The following is a 26,857-nucleotide window of genomic DNA, read 5'->3' on the forward strand; positions in this document are numbered from 1 at the left end:
ATGTTTATTTTCTGTTTGGTATCAGATGCAGCAGTGTAGTGTAAATAGAAAAAGGAATGTTCATGTGTTTAAACATTTATGTACAATGATGTGTCCATATTTTTGTGAATATTACTTTGAAAAAATAATGATTATTTCAAACAGTAGGGTAAAAGTTTAATTCAGTTTCATGTTTTTTTGCAAAGATTAGACATATACCTTCGAATAACAGAAGAAATTTAGAAAATCCTCAAAAGATAAAGTTTTTGGTCTGTGAATTTTTTAGATAAACCTTAATGATTCAAAAACAGACATTGCCAAAGCCATTATCCAGTATGGGAATCTGTAAAAGCACCTGCCATAGTTCTTTTTTTATATTAAGGAACTTGTTGGAAAACAAGAATTTCTCATTCTGTTTACTGTTTAAATGCAGGGCACACAATATAGGGCTTTAAAATGTAAAACAAAATCCTTGTTTACACCTAGTTTACACCTATTTGTGTACTTGGTTAACATAAGTATTGAAAAAAATATGTATAGACATTGCTTGCTTTGGAATGGAACAATGTAATTTTCATGGCACAAACTATTTTATTAATTATTGATCCTTACAAATATTTCTGAAGAAATCATATTTTTGAATTTAACAAAACATAATTATATATCTATTCTTTATAATTGAATGACTGGGGTAAAAGCTCTGATATTTTTATCAATATGGGTTTTGTATTATGTATAAATGGTGAAGAAGATATGAATGATAATTTATGATGTATGAATGTGTTTGTATTACAATTTTTATGGTTTTTTCCTTGCAAGTAAAAGTTTGCAATATTTGTCAGACTTGTCCAGTAGTGATTGTGCTCTGTTTTTTCTGAAACAAAAGTTTATGATAACAAAACCTGTAATTTATTCAGAGTTAGACATAGGACGGTACTTAGGCCCAGAACAGTTGTAATAATAGTTCTCTTTGTAAAATGCATTTAAGCATCACATCCTATAAAACCATCCTTTGTTTAATTTGATTTGAAGGTGTCTTGCACCAAAAAGAACGAAATTAGTATTGTAAAAACATGAAAACATCAATAAAGAGATAATGATTTAGTCTATTGACACTAGTTAAGGATGATAATCTTATGTTCTGATCAGAAATCTTTTAACACACAAATACCATTGTTATATCTGTACATTTTTCTTATACATATACACATATGAATACCTTTGTAACACAATAACTTTTGACAAATACCTGGGGAAAACCATATGTAGTTCATAATAAATTTACCACAGTAAAAGGATTACACATTTATTTTATTTGAAATAAAGTATCAGTCTGGTCAAGTCTGACAATACACAGTTTTGTTTTTTGTTAGTAAAACCTTTTGTATGTTACAGTGCTTTCACTCTTCTATTGACCAAGTAATGTCTAAATAAACTTGTACACAGTTTGATTTATATATTTTATTTTAAAAACCAAAATTGCCTTTGAAATTAGATAATAACAGCTGTTGGGTAAGCATGTTCTGAGGCTTATTTGTTTTAGGTCTTACTGGTAATTGTACGACTTTTGAAACCATGCAATAACCATGTTTAGCCAATGCTTTTTAGTCTCCTATCAAATCAGTTGCAGGGGACTTTAGGTTTGCATCCCATCTGTCTCTGTCTATTTGTCTTTTTGGCAAATAAGTTTTCCACACCTTTTGTCTTCATGCTTAGAGATATTGATTAGGTATTTGGTATAAATTTTTATCAGGACAAGTTGCAGAGAAATTAGAATTTTGTTCTGGTCCGATGATTTTGTACAGAGTTATGGTCCTTGGACTTGGAATATTCAATTTTAACACTTTTTACCATCATGCTGGAAGATATTGACTTGATATTTGTTATATTGTTCACACCATGATAAATTATAGAAAAAGTTAGCATTTTGTTCCAGTAGAATGAATTCTTAACTGGTAGGGGTCTTTGAGAATGCAATACTCTTATTCTCAGAATAGTCATCAATTTTTGTCTCGCCTTGATGAGTCAAAAAGCATCACATAGCCTGACATAGGTATGCAATTTCCAGGGGCGCTAGTGTCTCTGTCATGGTCTATTGACATTGAAATTTTACATTTATATTTGTATTAATTTGTGATTAGATCAGTTTATGGGAAACCACTCATGGTAGGTCAATGGTATATGGTATGCAGTTGTATTCGCATTGGTACATCTCATTTCCATGTAGATTGTTTGGCAATTTACCTTCAGTCATGCCAGGCTCATTTACTTTGAATGATTAAATTTCAATACATGTATTAAAAAGGGGAGTCGTATCTCTGTGTTAACAGTTTATAAGTATGTTATTTCTGATGACTAGATTGAGGACAAGTTTGATTTTAACGATTTTCACTTTCCCTGATAAGGAGATATGATATTCTGTATCAATTAGAAAATGGCACCATATGGTATTTCTGAGAAATAACTTGTGAACCGATAAATCAATGCATTTTTATCTCGTATCTTACTGATGACAAAATATAGGTCAAATTCAATATTGGCTTTTTCCAAGAGTTATGGTCCTTGATAGATTGGAAAATGGTCCATTATGTCATTTCTGTTCAATAACTTATGAAACATTCTACAAATCTTTTTTGAAATGTTCCAGCAGGTGAAAACAGAGGTCAAGTTACACCTTTTTTGTTCTGGAGCTAATTTCCTTAAGATTGGAAAATGGCACTGTTAATCTAATGTCATTTGGACTATATAAAGAGAGATAACTCAATATTATGTTTGAACACTAACTGGTTTCCTGTTGAAGTTATCCTCTTCCTGTTAATGGTGAATTGTGTAACATGTGCTAATAATTATTAAAGTATTAAAACTTATTGATGTCCTTCTGAGTGCATTAACAAATGGTAACAGAGCGTGGTTGAAAAGAAAAGACATCAGAGTGTATAATAAAAGAGTTTAAAGTGGAGAGAAAATTCAAAGGTGGACAAAATGTCAACAAAAATAAACCCCCCCCAATTACAATGCAAAACTGAAATCATACGAACTTTACAAGCAAGAACTTTTGGCCTGGAAAGAAATAACTGATTTAGATAAGAAAAAACAGGGTGTTGTAATTGCCTTATCCCTACCTGAAGATGATGAATCAAAAATAAGAGAAAAAGTGTTTGATCAGATAAGTTTAGATGATTTAAAGGAAGACACAGGTTTGACCACACTAATTACTTTTATGGACAAGCATCTTGCAAAAGATGATTTAGCTGACAGTCTTGCAAAATTCGAAGATTTTGAAGATTTTCAAAGGGGTCCTAATCAATCAATTCAAGATTATGTAGAAACATTTGATGCTAAATATCGAAAAATCGAAAAGAAAAACATGAAGTTGCCCTCTGAAATATTGGCATTTAAATTACTGAGAAGAGCAAAAATTACAAAAGAAGAAAAAATGTTAGTCCTTACAGGCATGAATTATGAAAACAAACCAACATTGTATGATGAAGCAAAGAGATCTCTAAAGAAATTTAAGGGTGAAATGTGTGATTTGGACAAAATTTCTGCCTCAATAAGTAGCATTAAACTTGAACCTGCTTTTTTGGCTGAGAATGAAGAAGCCCTCATGGCAGCAGGGTATTCTAGAAATAGACAAAAACCATTTCAATATAATGGTAAGGGGGACTTTTCAAGAGGTAGAGGCAATTTTTATAGAGGATTTAATAAAAGTCAACGGGGTGGACAAACAAATTGGACAAAAGGAGGCAGCTCTACAGTAAAGAAGAGTATAAATCCAAAAGGTTCAGACGGCACATTATTGACATGTAGTTCTTGTGGATCTTTTCGACATATGATGGCAAACTGTCCACATAGCTGGGAGAATATGCAGGAGAGAGTAAATATAACAGAGGAAGAAGAAGTAGTCATGTTTACAGGGAATGTGCGTGAGGATATCACTCGTCTTGGGATAGATGCAAGAAACTGTGCTGTTCTTGATAGTGCATGTAGTAGCACGGTTTGTGGACAGTTATGGATGAGAAGTTATGTTGACTCTTTAAATGAAACAGATAAAGCGAAGATTTTTAAGGAGGATGGCAACAAGGTATTTAAATTTGGAGGTGGAACACGGTTAAAATCAATTGGAGAGTATAGTCTGCCAGCAGTTATCGCAGGTAAAGATGTCACAATAAAAACTGATGTTGTAGATTCGGACATACCACTTTTATTGTCTCGAACAGCAATGAAAAAGGCAGGTGTGAAAATGGACCTGGAAAATGATACTGCAGAGATATTTGGTCAACATATATCATTGAATTTAACTTCATCTGGCCACTACTGCATTCCAATAGATAAAACTGAAGAAATTCCAGTCGCAGATGTATGTGCTGTGAGACTTGAAGAGTTAGACTCGAAAAAGAGATATGCAACCTTACTGAAGTTGCACAGACAATTTGCACACCCACCAATGAAGCGTTTAATTGCCCTTTTGAAAGATGCTGGGGTATGGAAAGAGGAATATGAACAAGAATTGTTGACTATAGAGGAACAATGTGAAATTTGTAAGCGATATGCAAAAACCCCACCAAGACCAGTAGTGTCCCTACCTATGGCATCTCAATTTAATGAAAAAGTGGCAATGGACCTAAAACAATGGAATGGACGGTGGATTTTGCACATGATCGACATGTGGTCACGGTACACTGTATCTGTTTTTATTGATAGGAAAAAGACAACAGGTGTTATTGAGAAAATGATGACTAATTGGATCGGAATATTTGGTGTTATGGGAACTATATTAACAGATAATGGCGGTGAGTTCAGCTCAGATGAAATGAGAGAGGTTGCATCAATACTAAATGTTAAAGTTTATACCACAGCTGGTGAAAGTCCTTTCCAAAATGGACTATGTGAGAGAGTCCATGCAATTACTGATACTATGCTTATGAAGCTAGAAGCAGATTATAGACAGGTGAATAATCAGAGCCTTCTTTGTTGGGCAAATATGGCAAGAAATTCTTTACAGATGTGGAATGGTTTCAGTAGTCATCAACTTGTTTTTGGACTTAATCCTAACCTTCCGAACATTTTGAAAGACACTTTGCCCGCTTTAGAAGGAAGAACTTCAAGTGAAGAATTTGCAAAACATTTGAATATTTTACATGATTCTCGAAAAGCTTACATTCAATCAGAATCTGATGAACGCATTAGACGAGCACTACGTGGCAAAATAAGAGCATCAGAGCAGATATTTAATCACGGTGACAGCGTTTTTTATAAGCGAGAGGGAAAAGATCGCTGGCTAGGACCGGGAAAAGTAGTTTTCCAGGATGGAAAAGTAATTTTTGTTCGACATGGAGGAGTATTTGTGAGGGTTTCACCAAACAGATTAACTAAAACTAAAGATATTAATTTTCGAGAACAATATGACAATATTGAAACACCTGATACAAATGAAACAGGCATTCATGAAACTAGATATACCAATAAAAATAATGAAGTTTCCCGTAAAGAAAAGAAGAATTGTTTTTCTGAGCTATTATCAACATCAAAAGAAACAATTCCTCAGATGGAGAACATTCAGGCTAAAATAATCCCTAATCTAAAAGAAAATGACAAAATTCAGTACAAACTGCCTAATTCGAACACATGGACTAAAGCTACTGTACTAAGTAAAGCAGGAAAAACAACTGGGAAAAATAAACATTGGTATAATGTTCAAGATGATGTTGATGAAGATAAGAAAAGTGTAGATTTAGATAAAGTTGAGTGGGAAAAGGTCACAGGTGACAGTGATGAGAATGAAATTGGTGTAAATATGACAAAGAGTTCCTTTTTAAATGATGAGGAAATTGCTAAACAAACAGAACTTTCAAAACTCCATAATTTTGACACTTATGAAGAATGTGATGACATAGGTCAGAATGTTCTTTCTACAAGATGGGTTATTACAACGAAAGATAATCAAACAAAAGCAAGACTTGTTGTGCGAGGTTTTGAAGAAGAATTTTCTATGCAAAGAGACAGTCCAACAGTAGGAAAAGGAATGATTAAAATATTCCTTTCAATTACTGCTAGCATGAATTGGATCGTTAAAACAACGGATATAAAGTCAGCTTTTCTTCAAGGGAAGTTATTAGATAGAGATGTTTTTCTGAAGCCCCCAAAAGAAAGCAATTCTGAGAAAGGAAAAATATGGAGATTAAAGCACTGTTTGTATGGACTTAAAGATGGAGCTAGACAATTCTATTTAAGTGTAAGGGAAGAGCTTCTAAGTTTGGGATGTAAACAATGTAATCTGGACCCGGCAGTGTTTGTCAAACATACTGACCAACGTTTAAGTGGAATAATTTGTTGTCATGTAGATGACTTTCTTCATTCTGGGGATGAAAATTTTGAGGAAGTTATGAGAAAACTGCGGACAAGATTTGTTGCTGGAAAAATTGAAGAGAAAACATTTTCATATGTAGGATTTCAAATTCATCAGGACAAAAAAGGCATAATTCTGGATCATTCTGCATATATGGAGAAAATAGATAATACAACTATAGAACCATCAAGAGCTGCTATGAAACAGGATGTACTTAATACAAGTGAGCAAACCTTGTACAGGAAGTTAATTGGCCAAATAAATTGGGCTGTTCAAGTTTCAAGACCTGATATGGCTTTTGAAATGATAGACATGAGTACTAAACTGAAAGAAGGGACAGTGGCACATTTGATAAGAGCAATCAAAGCAAGTAATAGACTAAAGGAAATTAAATCAATAGTTTCATTTCCAAAAATGAATAAAGATATAAAAGAATGGAAAATTATCGTTTTAACAGACGCCTCTCTGGGAAATATTAGTAATGGAACTGGAAGTACAGAGTCTCATGTAATTTGGATAGTTGATAATGACAGTAATAGCTGTCCGATAAGTTGGCAAGCAAACAAAATCAAACGTGTAGTAAGATCAACAATTGCAGCAGAAGCCTTAAGCTTACAAGATGGGTTAGAGTCTAGTTTTTATCACCGTCGAATAATTGAAGACATTTTAGGATTAAAACATAAGACTATACCAATTGAAGCTTACATTAATGACAATAAAAGTGTAGTTGAAGCTGTTTATTCGACTAAACTTGTAGATGACAAGCGTTTAAGAATTGACATTGCAGCAATAGCTGAATCATTGGCATCAAAAGAAGTAGATAATATTAAATGGTGTCCAGGAGACAAACAATTAGCAAACTGCATGACAAAGTTTGGAGCTTCATCTTATGAACTTTTGCAAGTTATTCAAACAGGAAAAATGTTGAAGGACTTTGTTTAAAATTGTGAAATAACTCATAACATTTTATCATTTTATGTTTGTCACATGGGGCAGAATAATCCCCTAGATCTGAGGGTAGTCTAAACCCTGTGACGATCTTGTAATTTTGATTTAGCAACTTTTATGTTTTCTAACGGGGCAGAATAATCCCCTAAGATCTGAGGGTAGTCTAAACCCTGTGAAGATCTTGTAATTGTATTATAAACAAAAGAAAGTAGAGGGAATGTTAATCTAATGTCATTTGGACTATATAAAGAGAGATAACTCAATATTATGTTTGAACACTAACTGGTTTCCTGTTGAAGTTATCCTCTTCCTGTTAATGGTGAATTGTGTAACATGTGCTAATAATTATTAAAGTATTAAAACTTATTGATGTCCTTCTGAGTGCATTAACAGGCACTTTATGTTGTGTCTAGGCAATAACTAATAAAGTATTCAGCCAATGCTTTTCCAATTTAGATATGTTATTACTGATGATAACATGGACAAGTAAGGCAGTGACTTCACATTACTGATCAGAACATCCAAAACATGGATAAAATATTATAAATGTTACCTCTTTGTCCAATGTTGTGTGTACAACAAAAGCAGGTAGAGAAGACAACTGACCAGCAGAGACTATGGACATTTCATTGCACTTTGTGTGCAGTCTTTTACTCCAAAACTACTAATAAGTTATGAAGAAAGGCTAGAATTACTACTTCCAATGTTTTATGCTTGAAAAATAGCTTTCTGAAAGGTAAGTTTTGAAGGTGCTTGATGAGTAGTAACCTTTTAAACATACATACATCCATATGATTCATCATGTACCGGTATATAAAAAGTAATTATAATGAAATATTGATGGAATTAAAAGTAAAAAAGAAACAGTAGATTCACAAGAAATAAAGTCTTTGAGGTCAAGGAATAGTAAATGATGTCGCAGATTTTTTTCAAAATTTTCAAACAACTTTTGGCCAGTTTAACTTTGATTAAACTTAAAATTAATAACAATACTGAATTTTAACATCTATAATTTTCTGAAATATTTAGTGATTGAATTCTTTCAACAAAGGAACGATTTTGTATAGAAATCAAAACATGTTTATCAAAATTTTTCTTAAAATCATCAGGTCACATGTAAATAATTCAGAAGGAAAAAAAGGGGATTGTTGCTATACATTCTATATACAATCAAGTTAAAACACTCTGTATGGTTACTTAGATTGTCACATGTTGGAGGGTATGTTCTTCATTTCCTTACTCTTTTTGTTTTGTATGTCATTTTGTCTATCTTTTGATTTTGCTCTTCTACATTCTGTTTGGAAGGATTTCAGACATGCCTGCTCAACTGTTGGTTAAACTAGAGATTTGTTACATATGTTTTCTACATATTTGTTCTCCTATCTGACGTGTGCAGCATTCAACAAGGAGGAAAACTCAAACTTATAGGTTGTATAAAAAGCTCTCAAAAGACAAAATATGAAACTAAAAAACAATTACTTCCACCTGAATTACTACAACAATGAACGAAAAACAAATTACAAGTCAGACACGGAAAACAGGTTAATAACAAGTTTTTAAGTGCCAACTATTTGTTAAATTCCTGCATGTGTAATCAAATGTCCAAAATAAAATTTGGATGGGTTTTACACAAAAGTGAATGATTGGCAAAAGTTTAGAATAATGTTAAAAAAAAATACAAAGAACAGAAAAAAAAAATTAAAAAAATTAAAGAATAGAGAAAAAATGGCAAACAAATAAAGAATAGAGAGTAATAGGGTGCTAAATATACAGAATAGACAATAAGGGTAAAATTAAGTAAAGAATAGAAGAAAAGAAACGTCTAATAGATTTAAGAATAACGGAATGAAGATCACCCATTTGGACCCTCTTAAAATAATCCGAGTTATAATCGCGTACGTTTCCAATTACGATTTCTCGTTACATATTTTACTCTCTCTTTTGAATTTCCGGTTAATTTTACACCGCATCAAAACTAATTTTCAGAATGGGCAAGAAAGTAAGCCCTGTCAAAGATTTTATAGCTGGTGGAGTAGGTGGAGTATGTCTCGTTTTTACTGGACAACCACTGGATACCATAAAGGTAGATATGAGCATTAAATAATAAAACAAATACACCTGGCAAGGAAATAACAAAAAATTCGTCTGCATTAATCTCATGCTTTTACATATATCCATGAACATTTGTCCTATGACTATGTGTATTTATAGATGACAGGCTTCAATAACAATGAAAAACATATTTACTCTGTTATAACTATTTACAAGAATGGAACACAAATCATGAAAACTAAGAGTGTTCTGTAAAAACGTCTTATCGATATCGTTCTACAAAGTGAACTTTGGACCCAAAAATTAATGTGCCATAAACGTTTTAAACATCCATCTAAATTTAAAGCCTATTCAGTTTAGCAGTACTTTAAGCTTGGCCTTCATAAAAAAAAATTTAGTGTCACAATTTCAGTTTATCAGTTTATGCATAGTGATGTGTAGCTGAGCTAGGTAAACAGATATTTGCAACACTGAAAATTAAAATTAAGTTTTATGAAGTCCAAGCTTAAATTATAATGCAGGTTTCACCATTCTAATGCCACACATTAAAGAAAATTACATTTGATAAATATTCTGACTTAAATTAAACTACCATATCCTGATCCTAAGGTCAATATTATGACACAACTGACCTGTTCTCTTTGTGCTGGATTATTTAATCCTGGTACTTTATTTCTCCGTTAATATTTTCACACGGTACTTATTGGTCAATTTGTAAGGTGCAGGATCATGGACTTTGAGGGATAAATGAATCTTTAAATTGCCCTGAACTTTTTACATATTCTCCAATTATACCTGCTGTTTTTTCATATGTCTCCTTACTTGCTGGTGCTGTCAGGGTTTGAAGATCTATTTTTGATGTTTTGAATCTCCAACTGTCTTTCCATTTTTTCTTTTTCCTGGAAGAATAACGGACAGTTAAGCCTACAAAACTGTTGCATCATCTTTGGTTTCTAACCATTGAGACATCATGTGTATACTCCGGATGTCAATCATAAATAAATACACTAGACATTTTTATACGACCGCCAAAAATGTTTGCGGTCGTACATGTATATTGGTATCATGTTGTCATCGTCCAAAGACAGTTAATTTCCAGACAATTACTTTAGTATGAGTGAATAGAAAACCATGAAATTTATACACAAGGTTTATAACCACAAAAGGGAGGTTGGGAATGATTTTGGGGATTATGGTTCTTACAGTTTAGGAATTAAGGCCAAAATAGGTGCCCAAATAAGCATTTAAGTAGTTTCCAAACAATAACTTGTAGTTGCGAGTATGGTTTAGAGGAAACGATGATAGTCCGTTGGAAGGGGACAATAAATGGCTGACCCGTATTAAGAGAGATCCATATCTCTTGCATGTTAAAGACACCCTTGAGCAGGCTAATGCCGCTACAAGGCAGCACTCGCACACGCAAAGTGGAAAGGGATTAATATAAGTTCAAGTTGCAAAACTTGTTTCCCAATCCACTATAAATAAATATATGTTTAAACTAACTTGTGTTTAGGTGTACAAATTTCTCTGAAATTATACCACAATTTTCCATACCACAAAGGGATGGTTAGGATTGACTTTGGGGTTATGGCTCAAACCATTTAGGAATTGGGGGCAAAACAAGGGTTTCCTGGTTAAAGGACAATTTAGACAGTTTTAAAGCAGTCTAAGGGAGGTAATCCAAACACATTTGTCTTTTTGAAGTACAATGTATTTATGGGTAATTATGGTTGCAAACTTCATTAGAAATGTGAGTTGAAATTATGACCACATCTTGAGGGAACAATTTTTTTTTTTTGGAAAAAGGGAAAAGAAGGGGGGGGGGATGTGAAAAAAAATTGTGGGAATGGGTTAATAAGAAATTGTGTGAGTGGACAATTTTTTCTCATTTCAGATTTCTGAAATTAAAAAGAAGAAAAAAAAGGACAGGGCGGAGGAGGGCTTAATTTGCAATAGCATAGTATATTGCACAAAAGCAAAAAATTGAATACAAATTCAAATCATTTAACCAATTCTAAGTTCTTTGACTACATTTATTCTGTGTCAGAAACCTACATGTATGTGTCAAATATTTAATTACAATCCAAATTCAGACCTGTATTTAGTGCTTATATTGTGTCCATTTTTGCCCCAACTGTTCATGGTTGGACCTCTGCAGTCGTATCCATCTCCGCTCAGCAAAGCAATTTATTGCTTTTCATACACTTCTGAATGGTTTCAATATAGACCAAATGAAGAATTTGAGGCACACAAGGGATTCTCTTTTTTATTATTTTAGAAATTATATAGCAAAAAATATAAAAATACAAAAGTGTACATGTGATGACGTAACGCAAAATAAATTAAAAAAAAGATTTGTATACCTTTTTATACATAAATGAACCTATTTTTCAGGTGCGACTTCAAACCATGCCAAGACCAAAACCTGGAGAAGCACCTCTATATAAAGGCACTATAGACTGTGCTACAATAACAATAAAGAAAGAAGTAAGTGACAAAATTAACACATATAAAAAAAAATCTTTTGAATATCGCTATAGCAAGCTCAACAAACAAAAAACATCTTTTGAATATTACTATAGCAAACTCAACAAACAAAAACATTTAGGAAAAGCTAAAAAAAAATAATTATATATTCGTAAAACTCTAAAAGAATAATATCTGAAAACATTGGGTCCAATTCTAGACCAGTATGACCATAATCATTCAAAGGAATTATACTTCAAACAGTAAAATAGAATTTTGAATATTATGTTTGACTCTTAAAATGAAATGAATTACTATGAAAACAGTAAGAGAAAAAACAGTTTTTCTTTTTTGAAATATTGAGGTCTGTTCACTTTAGAAACAAAAATGGTGGAATAAGTTTTCTGAATGCTGTAGTAGGACTTTTTGTCTGATGATAATTGTGATCCCTGTTAACCAACTTTAATGACCATTGTTATTAAATAAATCAACAATGAATTATACCTTTTTTTACAAGTATAAAGACATCTGATAAAAAAATACACACATATAAATGGCCAGATATCATGTTATTTATATTGTATAGTCCTTTTAAGTTCATAACAGTTTAGTTCGAATCCCAGTCACCTCAAGGTTTAAATAATTGACTGGTGCAAATTAATAATTACAATATATGGAATTTTACACAGCTTATAGTTTGAAAAACAAAGTAGGACCTAGGAATTTTATAATATTCATATAGTAAGATATAAAAAAGCAAATCATAACAAAGTTAAACTGTAGTTGAAAAATTGAATATGAACATGAAGAATGAAGAATGTAACTAACAACACCATCTCTTTTTAAATATATATATATATATAAAACGTCTGAATAGTAGTCAACGATTTTCCCCACGAGGGCGCTGGATTTTGGTTTGACTTTTTTATTGTATTTTTCAAGATTGTAATAGTTTAATCTAAGAAGACTTGAAGACGATTCATTTAACATCAGAATCTTACTGAGGAAGGATATCTGTTATCCGAAATATTTATAAATAATTACATTTATAGTTACCTTTTTTTGTATTTGGTGTTGTTGTGTACACTTTTTTAGGCATATTATTATTATTGCTTTCAGGGTATCAAAGGTTTATACAAAGGCATGGCAGCTCCATTAGCTGGAGTGTCACCTATGTTTGCTGTTTGTTTCTTAGGTTTTGGTATTGGTAAAAAACTTCAACAAAAGCACCCAACAGATGACCTTACGTAAGACATAAATCATTAACATCAAAAGTTTTAAAGCCAATTTATTTGAAGTTCAAAACTTTGTAATTATATTAAAAGCATATTTTAAAAGAGTTTAGATTTAGATATTATAGGATAACATGTTAGTTTAATCAAACTTTGCTGTTTGCTGAGGACAGTACAAATGTGTTGCAAAGCTTAATTATGAGATGTCTCTGACTTTTCTAACAATCTAAGATTTGCAAGATTTACTTTTAAATTTAAGAAAGAAGAATAAAATATAAACTAAAGGTTTTGAAAAAAATGTTAATAGAGTTGATAAATATTTAATAGAAGATAAAGAATCTGCTTATCAATTTACAATTTCAGATCTGCCCATACTGGCTATACATGTTATATTTTTTTTCAAAACAATATTGTCAAGAAATTTTTAAGTAATATTGGAACAAGATCAATTTACACATGTCATTGACTAATTATATGGCATATCTTCATAATTTCCCATCAAAATTAAGATTATGATTTGTTTGTTGCAAAAGTAATTACATGTGTTGTTAAAAATGTTAATTAAATTGTAGATATCCACAGTTATTTAAAGCTGGTATGTTATCTGGGGTATTTACCACAGCTATAATGGCACCTGGTGAAAGAATCAAATGTTTGTTACAGGTATGGTTTTATACATAGAACTCATGATGGAACTTCGAGGTAGTCATCAATTGTTTACAATTTTATGTTAAATACAATAACTCTAGGATTCTGCATCTCCATCACCATCTAATTCATTTCAAATTCATAATGTAAGCTAGGATTCAAGTATCAACTTCCTATCCTGATTACTTTACAAAAGTGTTGGTTATGCATCAAATCTTAAAATCTGGACCCCTTTAATAGCAGACTTGGTTTCATGTTCTTATATTGTTATGAATCACAGTTTATGGCCAAATACAGTCAAGATCCATATAAATTTCATTTGATAGACAAATTCAATAACATTTACAGTTATCTAGTATTCTCTAATAATACAATAATACAATGAAGATTTACAAAATGTACCAAAGGGAAATTACCTTAAATAAATCTAATACAGAAAACAGTAATTACTAGTTCTTTTATAGGTTCATTATTTCAATTTCTCACAGGACTGTTTTTCTATTACAAAGAGAGAGGCATTTTCAATCCATATTATAAAGGGATTACCACAGGAAAAAAATCAAGGGTGAATCTTATAAAATAAGTATTCTAACAACTTGGCAATGTACTTATTTTTGTAATAATATGAAAAATTTGCAAACCATACAACCAAATCCAAAATCTATTGTCCAAATTTGTAGATTCAAGCAGATTCCCATAAAAAGATGTATGATGGTCCATTGGACTGTGCTAAGAAGCTTTATAAGGAAGGTGGTATCAGAAGTGTTTACAGAGGCACTGGTGCCACATTACTTAGAGGTACAATTATATAATTATATCCATTGCTTTTTATTTTGATAACAGATAGAACACATCTGGTCATTTAAAAGACCAATTAATGTATTGAAAGATGGCCTTGTAGTTGGTGATTCTTAAAAAATATTTATGAAAATTAGTGATCACCATTCATGCTACATTATTTATTTAACACTTTAATTTTGAAAGGAGAGGTCTGTGTTGCCTTCAAAAGACCTATCTTATTCTATTATGTCTATAAACTATAGGAAAAACACATTTTGTTATAAAGCTTGTAAACAAAAAGATAATGATAAAAAGATACCATACTTGTTTCAAGCTTCAGGTTGTGCAAAAAATTAAATAATTTGATTTTATTCATCACACTCTATTACATGTACTGGCTATCATTACAAAATCTGCTGTACTTGATTCCTAAATTCATTCTATTGCAGTGGCTATTGAAAATACAGTAAAAAATGTGCTATATTTGAACACAGATCTTATTGTATAGGCTGTACCATAGCCAATAATAGGTTGTGTGGATTGTATATAGGTGTTCTTGCTTGAATGATTTATATAAAGGAGAAAAATATTCAAGAGCCAATTAAGAAATATTGACGAAAAAAAATTGACAGTCATCATACCAATATAATCCCCAAGCCAGGCATGGGGTAATCGTAATCAGTAATCGTAATCAGCTGTAATCAATTACATTTTGCAGTGTAATCCTATGTAATCAGTAATCATGCCATTTCTGATTACAAGTAATCGTAATGTAATCGATTACATGGCAAAAAACAGGTGTAATCATGATTACTTTTAGATTACTTTAAGATTACATTCATATGATTACTTGCTGATTACAAATCTTGTATACATGTATATATGAAAATAGTTTTTGATAGACAAGATGAAAATAAGAAAATGTAAAGCTTGAATGAAAAATCATGAAACTAGTAATCACAATGATGGGACCTTGTTTAATGTGATCATCTATATAACAAATTTGTATAACCAAGTGTTTTATTTTGTTAACAGTTTACAAAAGGAAATTTACTCTCCAATATTTCTTTGTGAGATTGAGCTCGTATGATACAAGAATATGCCTTGAAAGCATTTTTTTTCCTTGATTGAAAACTCCAATTTCATACGTGCCAACTTTTCAAAATGCCCATGGGGGTTTTACGTGAAAGATGGTTCTTATAGTCCTACAAAACCTTCAAGGGGGCCTTCAAATATATTCTAATGTGTTTTTTTGGTTTCTTCATGCTTTAACAAGCTCATAGCCATTGCTAAATTAATTGTTTTCTTTAAAATAGTGGACAAAATTGCTCTTACAAAATTTCCACTGGGGAGCCTCCATGGGGGAAATCCCCCGCAAATAGTGACAGTTGGCAGGTATGCAATTTCATATCAGTTTACCCAATATTTTTACATAACTACATTGAAATTCAAATGCAGAAAACATTCAGTTCCTATTTGACTTTGATGGTCGGCATAAATATATAAGCCCACTTAATTCAAAATGGACGTTAAAACCAGATTTCTTTTATTGACATTTTATTTTCCATACATTCGTGTATAATGTGTGCTTTCTTATTTTTATTCTTTATTAAAGTTGAGCCTTAAGGCTCACCAGTATAAACAAGTACATGTGCAGTGTATACATATGGCATAATATTACAAACAATAGGTGACGTCAGAAGTTTCATCAATACAAAATATCTTTTAATACAATAAACTGTTTCTTGATATAAAGAGAAATGTATAATCTTTCCTAAGTTACAAAACTCCATTTATTGTGTTTTCACCTGACAATAATTCTATTTATTACTAATTAGATCAAGTATTAAAAAATTTCAAACAAATTATGACAATCAACCACTTTTAACTTTAATTTTGTTATTAAGACAATAAAATTTTAATACCCAAGCCCACCTATTGTATGTTTAAAAAAATGGAAGTAGTGATTAACACCAGTAAAAACATTAATGGATGTGTCAATTATGTCCCAACAGACAATAAAACTATACTTAATTAATTTTTAGTTTTTTGGTTAATTAGGGAGTTGGTTACAATTTGTAGTTAAAAATATAGTTATATCTTTTACATAGAGAAAGGACACTTGTCTATAGCTATTTTATCAAATTACACATGTTACACTGTACTTGTCTATAAATTCTTTAAAAAAGATGAATAAATTAAGGCTTTTAAAAAAAATCACCAAAATAAGCTTTATTGTGAGGATAAAAAGTTATAAAAAAAACTTTGATATAGCAATATACAATGTAATCTAAAGTAATCATGATTACAATAAAGAAAAGTAAACTAATGTAATCGATTACATATGAAATAGGGTGTAATTGTAATGTAATCGATTACATTTTATTAGCGAAGTAATTGTAATTTAATTGTTCTATTTGCATTGATACCATTATAATCCTCAAGCATTGACTATAGAAGTAAGTGTATTATATTACAGATGTACCTGCCAGTGGAATGTACTTCATGACTTATGAATGGTTACAACATACATTAACTCCTGCAGGACATGAGTAAGTACACCAAACAAATGGTAAATGGGATTGATTTTGGGAATAGGAATTAGGGGCCAAAAAAGGGACCCAAATAAGCATTTTTGTAGTTTCCAGACAATTAACTTGTGTTAAAATGTATGAATCTCTCTGAATTTATACCGCAAGTTTCCATACTACAAAGGGGTGGTTAGGATTGACTGTGGGGGTATGGCTCAAACCATTTATGAATTAAGGGCAAAAAAGGGGGAAAACAAGGGTTTTTCTGGTTAAAGGACAATTGAGTTTCATCTGATTTTAATTTTCCAAGTCCGTATTTGTGCTCAAAATGCAACTTATACATGAGAAACATGACTATAGATTGCCTCAGGTTTGTGGAACATGCATATCTTTTGAAATAAGTATCATAAAGCTGACTTTTAAAAGTATGGAACACCATTGGAACCAAATAACGGTGGTCTGAGTATGCCTGTCATCTGACGGGTACCGCATGGTAAGGGTTAATATCAATTTTAGCCATGACTATGTATGTTATTTTATATTTTTAAACTTTTATGATGTATTTAAATGGGTAATTATGGTTGCACACTCCATTAGAAATTTGAATTGAGATACTGACCATATCTTGAGGGAAAGAATTGTTTTGGGGGAAAAGGGGGAAAGGGGGGGGGGGGGATTTTTTTTTATTTCAGATTTCAGAAATTAAAAGAAAATTTCTTGAATTATTTTTTTGGGGGTTAATATTCAACAGCATAGTGTATTGCACAAAAGCAAAAAATTGAATATAAATTCAAATCATATAACCAATTTGAAGTTCTTTGACTACAGTTATTCTGTGTCAGAAACCTATTATGTGTCAACAATTTAATTACAATCTAAATTGAGACCTGTTTCAAGCTTGAATATTGTGTCCATTGTGGCCAAAACTTTTCAGGGTTGGAAGTCTGCAGTCCTATCCAGCAGTGCTCGGCTAAGTAATTTATTAGTAAGATGAAATCAAATAATAAGTGTAGTGACTCTTGAGGTTGATGTACATGCATATATAAAATATCTAATGTTTGTTATTTTTCTTATGACAGAAATATGTTCAAAAGAATTTATTTTAAATTCCAGTCGTACAGATTTGAGTGTTGGTAGAACATTATTTGCTGGTGGTATGGCTGGAATATTTAACTGGGCTGTAGCACTTCCTCAGGATGTCTTAAAATCAAGATACCAAACAGGTATGAAATATAATTCTGTAAAATCAGAATACACACAAATATGGAGTAATTAAGAAGAATCTGGAATTTGTATGTGAAACAAAGGTATTGAGCCACAAAGACATTGTTTTAAGCATACTTGGTAAAAATGGCCAATGCTAGCTTTTCACAATACTGAAGTTATTCATTTTATTTTAACTTTTACAAGAACCATTCCTCTGAATCTATCTAGCAAATTGCAACAAAACTTGGACACAATCACCCTTAGAATATTTAGTTTAGAATTGTGTCTCGTGGAAAAGGCCACCATGAAAATAGAACAAAGATGTAAACAGCAAAGTTTTTCCAATATCCTGAAAATTTGGTAGTGGCAAACATTTCAGAATGTCAAGAACTGCCTGTTATCCATTTTTATCAAAACTGTCAATTAACTTTTAGAAGTCCTAGTCCTTCAATGATTTGGATAACGATGTCATGTGACAAATGGAAGACGGCAGTGTTTTTCCATGAGAGAAAGAAAATGTGAAAATTTTATGGTAAAATGCCTCGCAGAGGTGTCAAAAGAACAAATAACAGTAACAGTAATAGCAACACAAGTGATAATACTGCATTTGATGAATCAGATACGAAAAAACTGTCTAAAAAGGAAAGAAAACAAAGGAAAAAAAACAAGTTATCAAACGTAAACAAAGGTGAACACATAAGTGAACACTTGAGTGGTTCAGGTGAAGTTCGGAATGTAAACAATGAAACCTCTTCTACAGTAGATAAAGGGAATGTAATGTCTAGCTCTAATCAACCACGGTACTTTAACGATACAAATTTAATGTATTCACAAAGCCCCAGTCCGATGTTCCAAATGCAGAACCAGAGTCAACATCTTTGCTCTACACCTATTAACGGTAACCCCGGTATGATGTCGTATCCTTATCCTATACACCAAGTCCATCACACATCACCGCACGCCCAACAATTTCCAGAACAAAGGCCAGGTTGGGTTGACGAAATGTTCCAAAGAATGGATAGCTTTGAAATTAAGTTGGGTAAGCTCGAACAAATTGACTCGGTAGTTACGTCTATAAATTCTAAAATAAATAAATTGGAACATAATGCCAAATCGATAGACGATCGAATGGACCAGGTAGAAAGAAGCGCCCAGCTTATAAGCAACGATTTTGATAAACAGAAAGTTGTTTTTTCTAAATTTAAAACTGAACTTGACAGGATTTCGAAGCAAATTAAATCTGGAGGAACACATTCTGTAGATGGAATAGGGGAAACCTTAGATGTTATTCGTAAGGAAAATACCAAACTGAAGAGCGAGTTAATTGACGTTCAAATGAGGTCCATGCGGAATAATTTGATATTTTACAATATACCGGAATCGGAAGGTGAACAATGTACCCACATTATAAACAAATTTTGCGTTAAAAATCTGAAAATAGAAAATGTGGACACAAAGTTATCTATTGCTGAGGCCTATCGTCTAGGAAAGCATGGTGAGAAGACTCGTCCAATACTAGTGAAGTTTTCAAATTTTGAAAGCCGGGATTTGGTGAAAAAAAGCAAAAAATCTAAAAGATACTTGTTTCGGTATTTCAGAACAATTACCTTTGGACATCCAGAAACGAAGAAAAGAAAAGCTGCCGATTCTAAAGGACTTACGCGAACGGGACATTAAGGCTTACTTTGTGAATGACCGTATATTTGTAAATGGGAAGGAATATTTGCCATAGGACAAATCCAGAGAACAATTTTGTAAATTAAAATGTCTATGTTGGAATGTTCATGGTTTAACTTCAGTCTACAAAGATAATAACTTTTTGAACTTAATAAATGATTATGATATTTTATTTCTCAGTGAGACTTGGTTAAAAGATAATAACTTGTTAGTTATAGATGGTTTTGACAGAATTTCTTGTGTATTTCGTAATAAGAATATAGGTACTAGAAATGAAGGAGGTATTGCTGTTTTTTGTAAGAGTTTTTTATGTAACGGTATTATTGTTGAAAAAGAATTAAATGATGGTATTATTCTGTTAAAACTTGACCATAGTTTCTTTGATACTGATAAAGATATTTTTATTTGTTTTTCTTATGTACCACACGAAAGATCTAATTATTACCAATTATGTGATATAGATTTTCACGATATTATTGAAAGTATTGTAAATAACTATAGTGATAAAGGTATTGTTTTGGTATGTGGAGATTTAAATAGCCGCATAGGTGAATTAAGTGATTTTTTACTTAATGACGATCTAGACAAATATGTCGAAAGTGTTGAGCACGTTGTAAACCCCATTATTTCTGACAGAAGTTCAATGGACAAAACAGTTAATGCATTTGGCCGTAAACTATTACAAATGTGTTTTAACACGGGTTTAGTTGTAGCCAATGGCAGGCTTTGTAATGACAAAAATGGTAATTTTACGTTCTGTACAGCCAAAGGAAGAAGTGTAAATGACTACCTACTAGTGCCCCCGAGCGAATGTAGATTAATCAATGATTTTAAAGTGCTACCTATGAACGAATTTTCTGATCACATGCCTGTTTACTTCGAACTAGACTTATCTGTTATTCGTCAACAAAACCTCCCCCGAGTCCATAAATTCATTAAATGGGACAACAATAAGTGCGATGAGTATATTGAAATTTTACAGTCTCATCGTGACAGCCTCTTGAGTTTGGTGAATGATCTATCTTCCGAAATTGATATTAATAACGCAGTGAAGGAGATAACCCGAACTATCTATGAAAGTGCATATAAAGTTTTTGGACACTCTGTTTTATCTCGAGACGATATATATGTTAAACGACCAAATAACGAATGGTTTAACGAGAAATGCGCAAATTCACGAAAAGAATTTCACACTGCTAGAAATTTTTATATGCGTCATCCGACAGATACAAATAGACATTCATATATAACGACTAGAAACAAATTTAATAAAGTCAAACGTAATGCACAGTTTAACTTCAAGAAAAGGAAAGGAATCGAACTTTGTAATATTGCAAAAAGGGAACCTAGAAAGTTTTGGTCCGCTGTAAAACCGAAAAACAGATCAAAATGTTTAGTTGAAAATAATGAGATGTTGAACTATTTCGAAAATATTTTGGGATCGAACCCACCAGAACTTTGTGATGAAGTTTTACATTTATTAAACAATACCGACTTTGGTGAAATAAGTATTGATATTCTCGATTCAGAAATTACAGAAGATGAAATTATAAAAGCTATACAGAAACTTAAAACTGGCAAAAGTTCGGGAAACGATGATATAATTGGTGAAATGTTAGCTGCGAATCCTCTTTTCTTTGCGCCTATTTTTAAAATTCTTTTCAACTCTATGTTTGACAATGGAATATATCCAGATAATTGGACCGAATGTATAGTTATCCCTGTACCCAAAAGCGGTGATTTGTCAGACCCTAACAATTTCAGGCCGATTGTATTGGTGAGCATTCTTTCTAAGATATTTACTAGCATATTAACGGAACGTTTGCTGTCGTGGTCGGAAGACGAAGAGAAATTAATAGACAATCAGTTTGGTTTTCGTCCTGGTCGTTCAACTGTTGACGCCATTTTCACACTGCATGAAATTATATCACATGTTTTAGTACAAAAGCTTCAGCTTTTTTGTGCCTTCGTGGACTTTCGCAAGGCTTTTGATAAACTACACAGAAGAATTTTGATATACAAACTGCTAAAGAATGGCATTAGTAACAAATTTGTTTCTTTTATTAAAACTTTATATTCATCAGTGCGTCTTCGTGTACGATCTGGAGGAGTGCTGTCAGATGCGTTTGACAATTTTCTTGGTGTAAAACAAGGGGAACCTTTATCGCCTTTGCTGTTTTTGTTTTTTATTAACGACATTATTCAAGATATTTCCGTTGAAACAGATAAAGACATCATGTCTCTAAATGGATTTTTAATATATTTGATCTTATTTGCTGATGATACCGTACTTTTTGGAAAATCAACGAATGTGTTGCAACATTTACTGAATAAATTACTACTATATTGTAATAAATGGAACATAGAAGTAAACACGGAGAAGACAAAAGTTGTTGTTTTCCGAAATGGATGGAGGCCTGTGGTAAACCGTTTTTATTACAACGACAGAGAATTGGAAATTGTGAACTCCTATGTATACCTCGGTGTATTGCTCCACTATAATGGAAAATTTTTACAAACTCAAAAGCGTTTATCTCAACAAGGATCAAGAGCTTTATCTTCACTAATAAATTCATTGAAACAAATATATGTGACTACTGAACAACAAATTTTCCTATTCGATAGTATGGTTGGATCCGTTTTAAGTTATGGGTCTGAAATATGGGGTTTTCATCGTGCTGGTGATATAGAGCTTATATATAATAGATTTTGTAGATTTATTTTGAAACTTGGTAAAAAAGTCCCTACAAATTTTTTATATGGTGAACTTGGGCACCTGCCATTGCATATTTTGAGAAAATATAAAATCCTGAAATATTGGATTCATATTGTAACTAATAAACCTCATATTGTATATGAAGTTTATAAACTTTTGTACAAAGATGCAAATAATGGTAAAATTAATTGGGCGTCTAACGTAAAAAAATTGTTATGTAACCTTGGATTTTATGATGTATGGATTTCACAAGATACTAGTAAATTATCATTTGATTGTATAAAAACACGTATTAAAGATCAATTTTTACAAAGCTGGAATACAGCTTTAGAAGAATGTAATAAACTTTGTATTTATAAACGATATAAACTAGAATTTGGTTTTGAAAAATACTTAGATTTTCATTGTAATGTATCTATATTAACAAAACTACGTAGCGGCACACTTAAATTAAATGTTGAAGTTGGTCGTTATCTAAATACTCAAAGAGAAAACAGAATTTGTATGTGTTGTAATATGAATGTTTTAGAGGACGAGTATCATTTTGTTTTATCATGTCCAGCGTATAGATCTGTGCGTATAGAATTTTTACCTTTATTCTACTGTTCTTGGCCAAATCGGCACAAGTTAGATAATTTATTACAAGCTCATTCTAAATCTCTGACAGTAAAACTATGTAACTATTTAAATGCAGCTTGGAAAATTAGATCGCATATATTGTCATAATATTATTGTATACTCTGTAACTACTGTTCTCTGCTGTCTTTTGTTTGTCATATATTGTATATATTTTCGTTTGCCATAGCATGTATATGCTTCTTGCAAATAAAGTATTCATTCATTCATTCATTCAATGGAAAGTTTAGAAATTATGTCAATAATAATATTTGACTTCCAAATACTATTCTATAGATCATATTTTTAAAGTTGTTTAGAAAAAAAAATATGATAATAAATTCATAGCTTAGATATTGAAATACAGAAAATGAAATAGGTGCAGTTTTTGAAATGCATTTTAGTTTGTTTATGGATATTATTGCCCAGATCTGATAGATGTGATGGATACATCTGATTTACAATTGAAAGTTTACTTAAAAGTTATCATGTATAGTATATGCATATTGCATGCATTTTACATTATATATTTTTCAGCTCCTCATGGTAAATATCCAAATGGGATTAGGGATGTATTTAAACAGCTGATGAAAGAAGAAGGATTTTTATCTCTTTATCGTGGTGCAGCACCAGTATTTCTTAGGGCTTTTCCAGCAAATGCTGTAAGTTGTTGATAGATGAAGAACGCATGACAGTTTTCTCTTCAATTCTTTTGAAAAAGAGTTAAATCTTAAATTAAAAAAACAAGTCTTTAACCTCTAAAAGTTTTTAGTCTCCCCTTCCACAAAATATTTAATTAGAATTTTTTGAGCATTTTTTTAACTTTCAAAAATCCCCCCTGATAACCAATCATATAATTGTTTTAAGCTGACAAAAGTCTTAAAAGTACATTAAATAATGCTTAATAGCTAGAAGATACATTTGTCTTTTAAGGTAAAATGCCATGTAACTATGGTAATGATACTATGTAGATAAACTTGTCGGTTTTAAAGAGCTAAATTGACAGCCTGTCATCATTACAATGGCTTCCATTATCACAATTAAAAAAATAGGTGGCATAAAAGGGAGATAATTTGGAGAAAGAAGAATCCTAAGTGAACTGAGGATTTTCATGCAAAAAGTTACCGCCTTACCCATTCACAATAATCTAGTAAGATTTCTAATCTACAAATATTGTACATGTATAACATTGAAATCTTAGGACATTAAGCTACATATTTTATAACTTGTTTTTTTTTCTTTTGCAGGCTTGTTTCTTTGGATATGAGTTGACAATGAAGTTCTTGTACTGGTTGCAACCTGGAGTTTGATGATAATATTGTTATAGGATGTACTAGTTATCAACAGGAGTTTGATAACAATATTATAAGATGTGCTATTAGTATTTTATTTCTCAGAAACACTAATTTTGTTGTGAGATGAAAATCAAAGCTCATTTATACTTTTATAAAGAGTATATTTTGAGTTTGTATAAACATGATTCCAATCCAATTATCTGTATACAATTGTACTTATTTATATTAAATGAATATGAATGTTGAAATGAAGTTTTAATAAAAATGTAGCACCATTTAGGATATCAGTGGGAGGATGAATTATGAATTCCTATTTTCTACAATTAAAATTGCAATTGTTATCCCACCAGCAAGATGTTTCTACAAAAAATAAATTTTAAATTTCATAAAAAAATCTATGCAAATTATAAACTCTGAAAATATTGAAAGAATGCCTTTTAGTTGGTGATTCTTAAAAAATATTTATGAAAAAATGGTGATTACCATGCATGCTACATTATTATTTATTTACCACTATATTTTTGAAAGGAGAGGTCTGTGTTGCCTTCAAAAGACCCATCTTATTCTAGTATGTCTATAAACTATAGGAAAGAAAACACATTTTGTTATAAATGTTGATGTGTCTATTTACACAGCAAGTATCACAAATATTATTTTTTTTACAAAAATAAATATATACATGTACTTTAAAAATTGTTTTTCCTTCAATTAGATATTTCATTAGTTACTTTCTAAATGTAATAGTGTGAAAAAAATAAGGTTTCATTTTACAGAAAGTTAGCCATCTTTACTTTAATGCTCATATTTTATCTACTGTCGCTTTTGAATTTCTTCCAATCTAACAGAAGCGTTCATGTTGGATACTCAAAGGAAAAGAGGAAAGCTGTAGAAAGCAATCTATTAAGATCTTGAAATTAAATATAGTTGTTTGTTCAACAGGTCAAAAATATAGTATACAAATCCCGGTATAAAACAGACAAATATATATGAAAATGAAAATAGTCACATGAACTCAAAACTGTGTGAGCTTTGACAATTTACATACTCTCCTACAAGACATGCATCGCCTATCACACAATAACAATAAAATCACATCAGGCTTAAAGTTTTACAAACAGGAACATGAGAAAATAATATCATATTGAAATAAGTTTACAATAGAAATCAATGAGTTAAATGCCATTAGTGAGTTCAGATAAACCAATTTGTGATGTCAAGCATAGAACATTCATAAAGTTGTAATTTCAGTCATTCTTCATTACAATTTACTTAGTAGTTTTAAATGAAAGACTGCACACAAAGTGCATCACATGTCCATAGTCTCTGCTGGTCAGCCACATTTCAGCCATCTTTTTTGTTGCCTGTCTTTGTTGTACACACAACATTTAACAAAGAGGTAACATTTATAAGATTGTACCCATGCCCATTTCAAGTAATTTATTCATAGTATGAATTTAAACCAAATATTCAGATAACATGTAGATGGTATGTTACTGCTCGAAAATGGGATGTTGACAAAAAGAAATTAATTGAATTTAGTTTTAAGCTGCTTATTGTCAGTTTAGAAAAAGATATAGAACAAAGAGGTAATATTAAATTAAATTATAGACAAAACAGAACAAATCAAATCATTAGGTCCTAATATAACAAGAATATATTTTTTTTCTTTTTCTAACCTATTTAAGTACGACATTGTTTTTACAAATTATGTGCAAAGTAACTTACGAATACTTTTGCATGTTAGTTTAAATCTCAATTCATTTTTGCATGATAGTATTTTACTTACTCTATCAAGTGCGATTTGGTGATCACTAGTGGTAGTTTGCTTTTGTTGTTTTTCAGTACTTGAGGATCCACATCCCATAGCTTGGTAGGTTTAATACAGTCTCTATTGTCCTTTATTGTAAATTCATAGGAATAGATATATGCTGTTATAATTCACCCAAACAAGACTTTGAAAGGTGATTGGTTTTCATCAAGATATCTAAAAGGGAAATTTAAAGATTTTGTTTGATAATTTTTCCTCTTGCCTTTGACAAGGATTTGATTATATTTGCAGTCCCTCAATAAAATGCCGATGGAATGCCACTGGAATACTGTCGACTGGCATAATTAACATTTTCTTGATAAAAAATAGTCCAGCATTTTGACTTATTCAGTTAAATTTTATTTGAGATTGGTATTTGTGTGATTCTTAAACAAAGTGTGATCTTGAAATTAACCCTTAGCTAGATATGAGTACCACATATACTAGGCGTGTTCAGCTATTTAAAAGAAAATGATGTCAACATTAACAGCTAGACAAGGGTTAGCCATTTGGTAAACTGATTTTATCCACACAAATTCATTCTTATACACAGATA

The 26,857-nt window shown here is 31.4% G+C and overlaps 1 protein-coding gene across 1 annotated transcript; it reads left to right on the forward strand.

Moving 5' to 3' along the window:
• The first annotated feature begins 9,199 nt into the window (after positions 1-9,199).
• Positions 9,200-25,187, forward strand: LOC143048444 (mitochondrial carnitine/acylcarnitine carrier protein-like). Its single transcript, XM_076222135.1, has 9 exons — positions 9,200-9,359; positions 11,723-11,815; positions 12,914-13,041; positions 13,599-13,689; positions 14,355-14,472; positions 16,934-17,006; positions 18,099-18,208; positions 23,737-23,861; positions 24,447-25,187. Exons 1-9 carry the CDS (start codon positions 9,264-9,266, stop codon positions 24,507-24,509), a joined length of 897 nt encoding a protein of 298 aa, XP_076078250.1. The 5' UTR covers positions 9,200-9,263; the 3' UTR covers positions 24,510-25,187.
• The last annotated feature ends 1,670 nt before the right edge of the window (positions 25,188-26,857 follow it).

Source organism: Mytilus galloprovincialis, chromosome 1 (genome assembly GCF_965363235.1).
Source record: "Mytilus galloprovincialis chromosome 1, xbMytGall1.hap1.1, whole genome shotgun sequence".
NCBI lineage: Eukaryota > Metazoa > Mollusca > Bivalvia > Mytilida > Mytilidae > Mytilus > Mytilus galloprovincialis.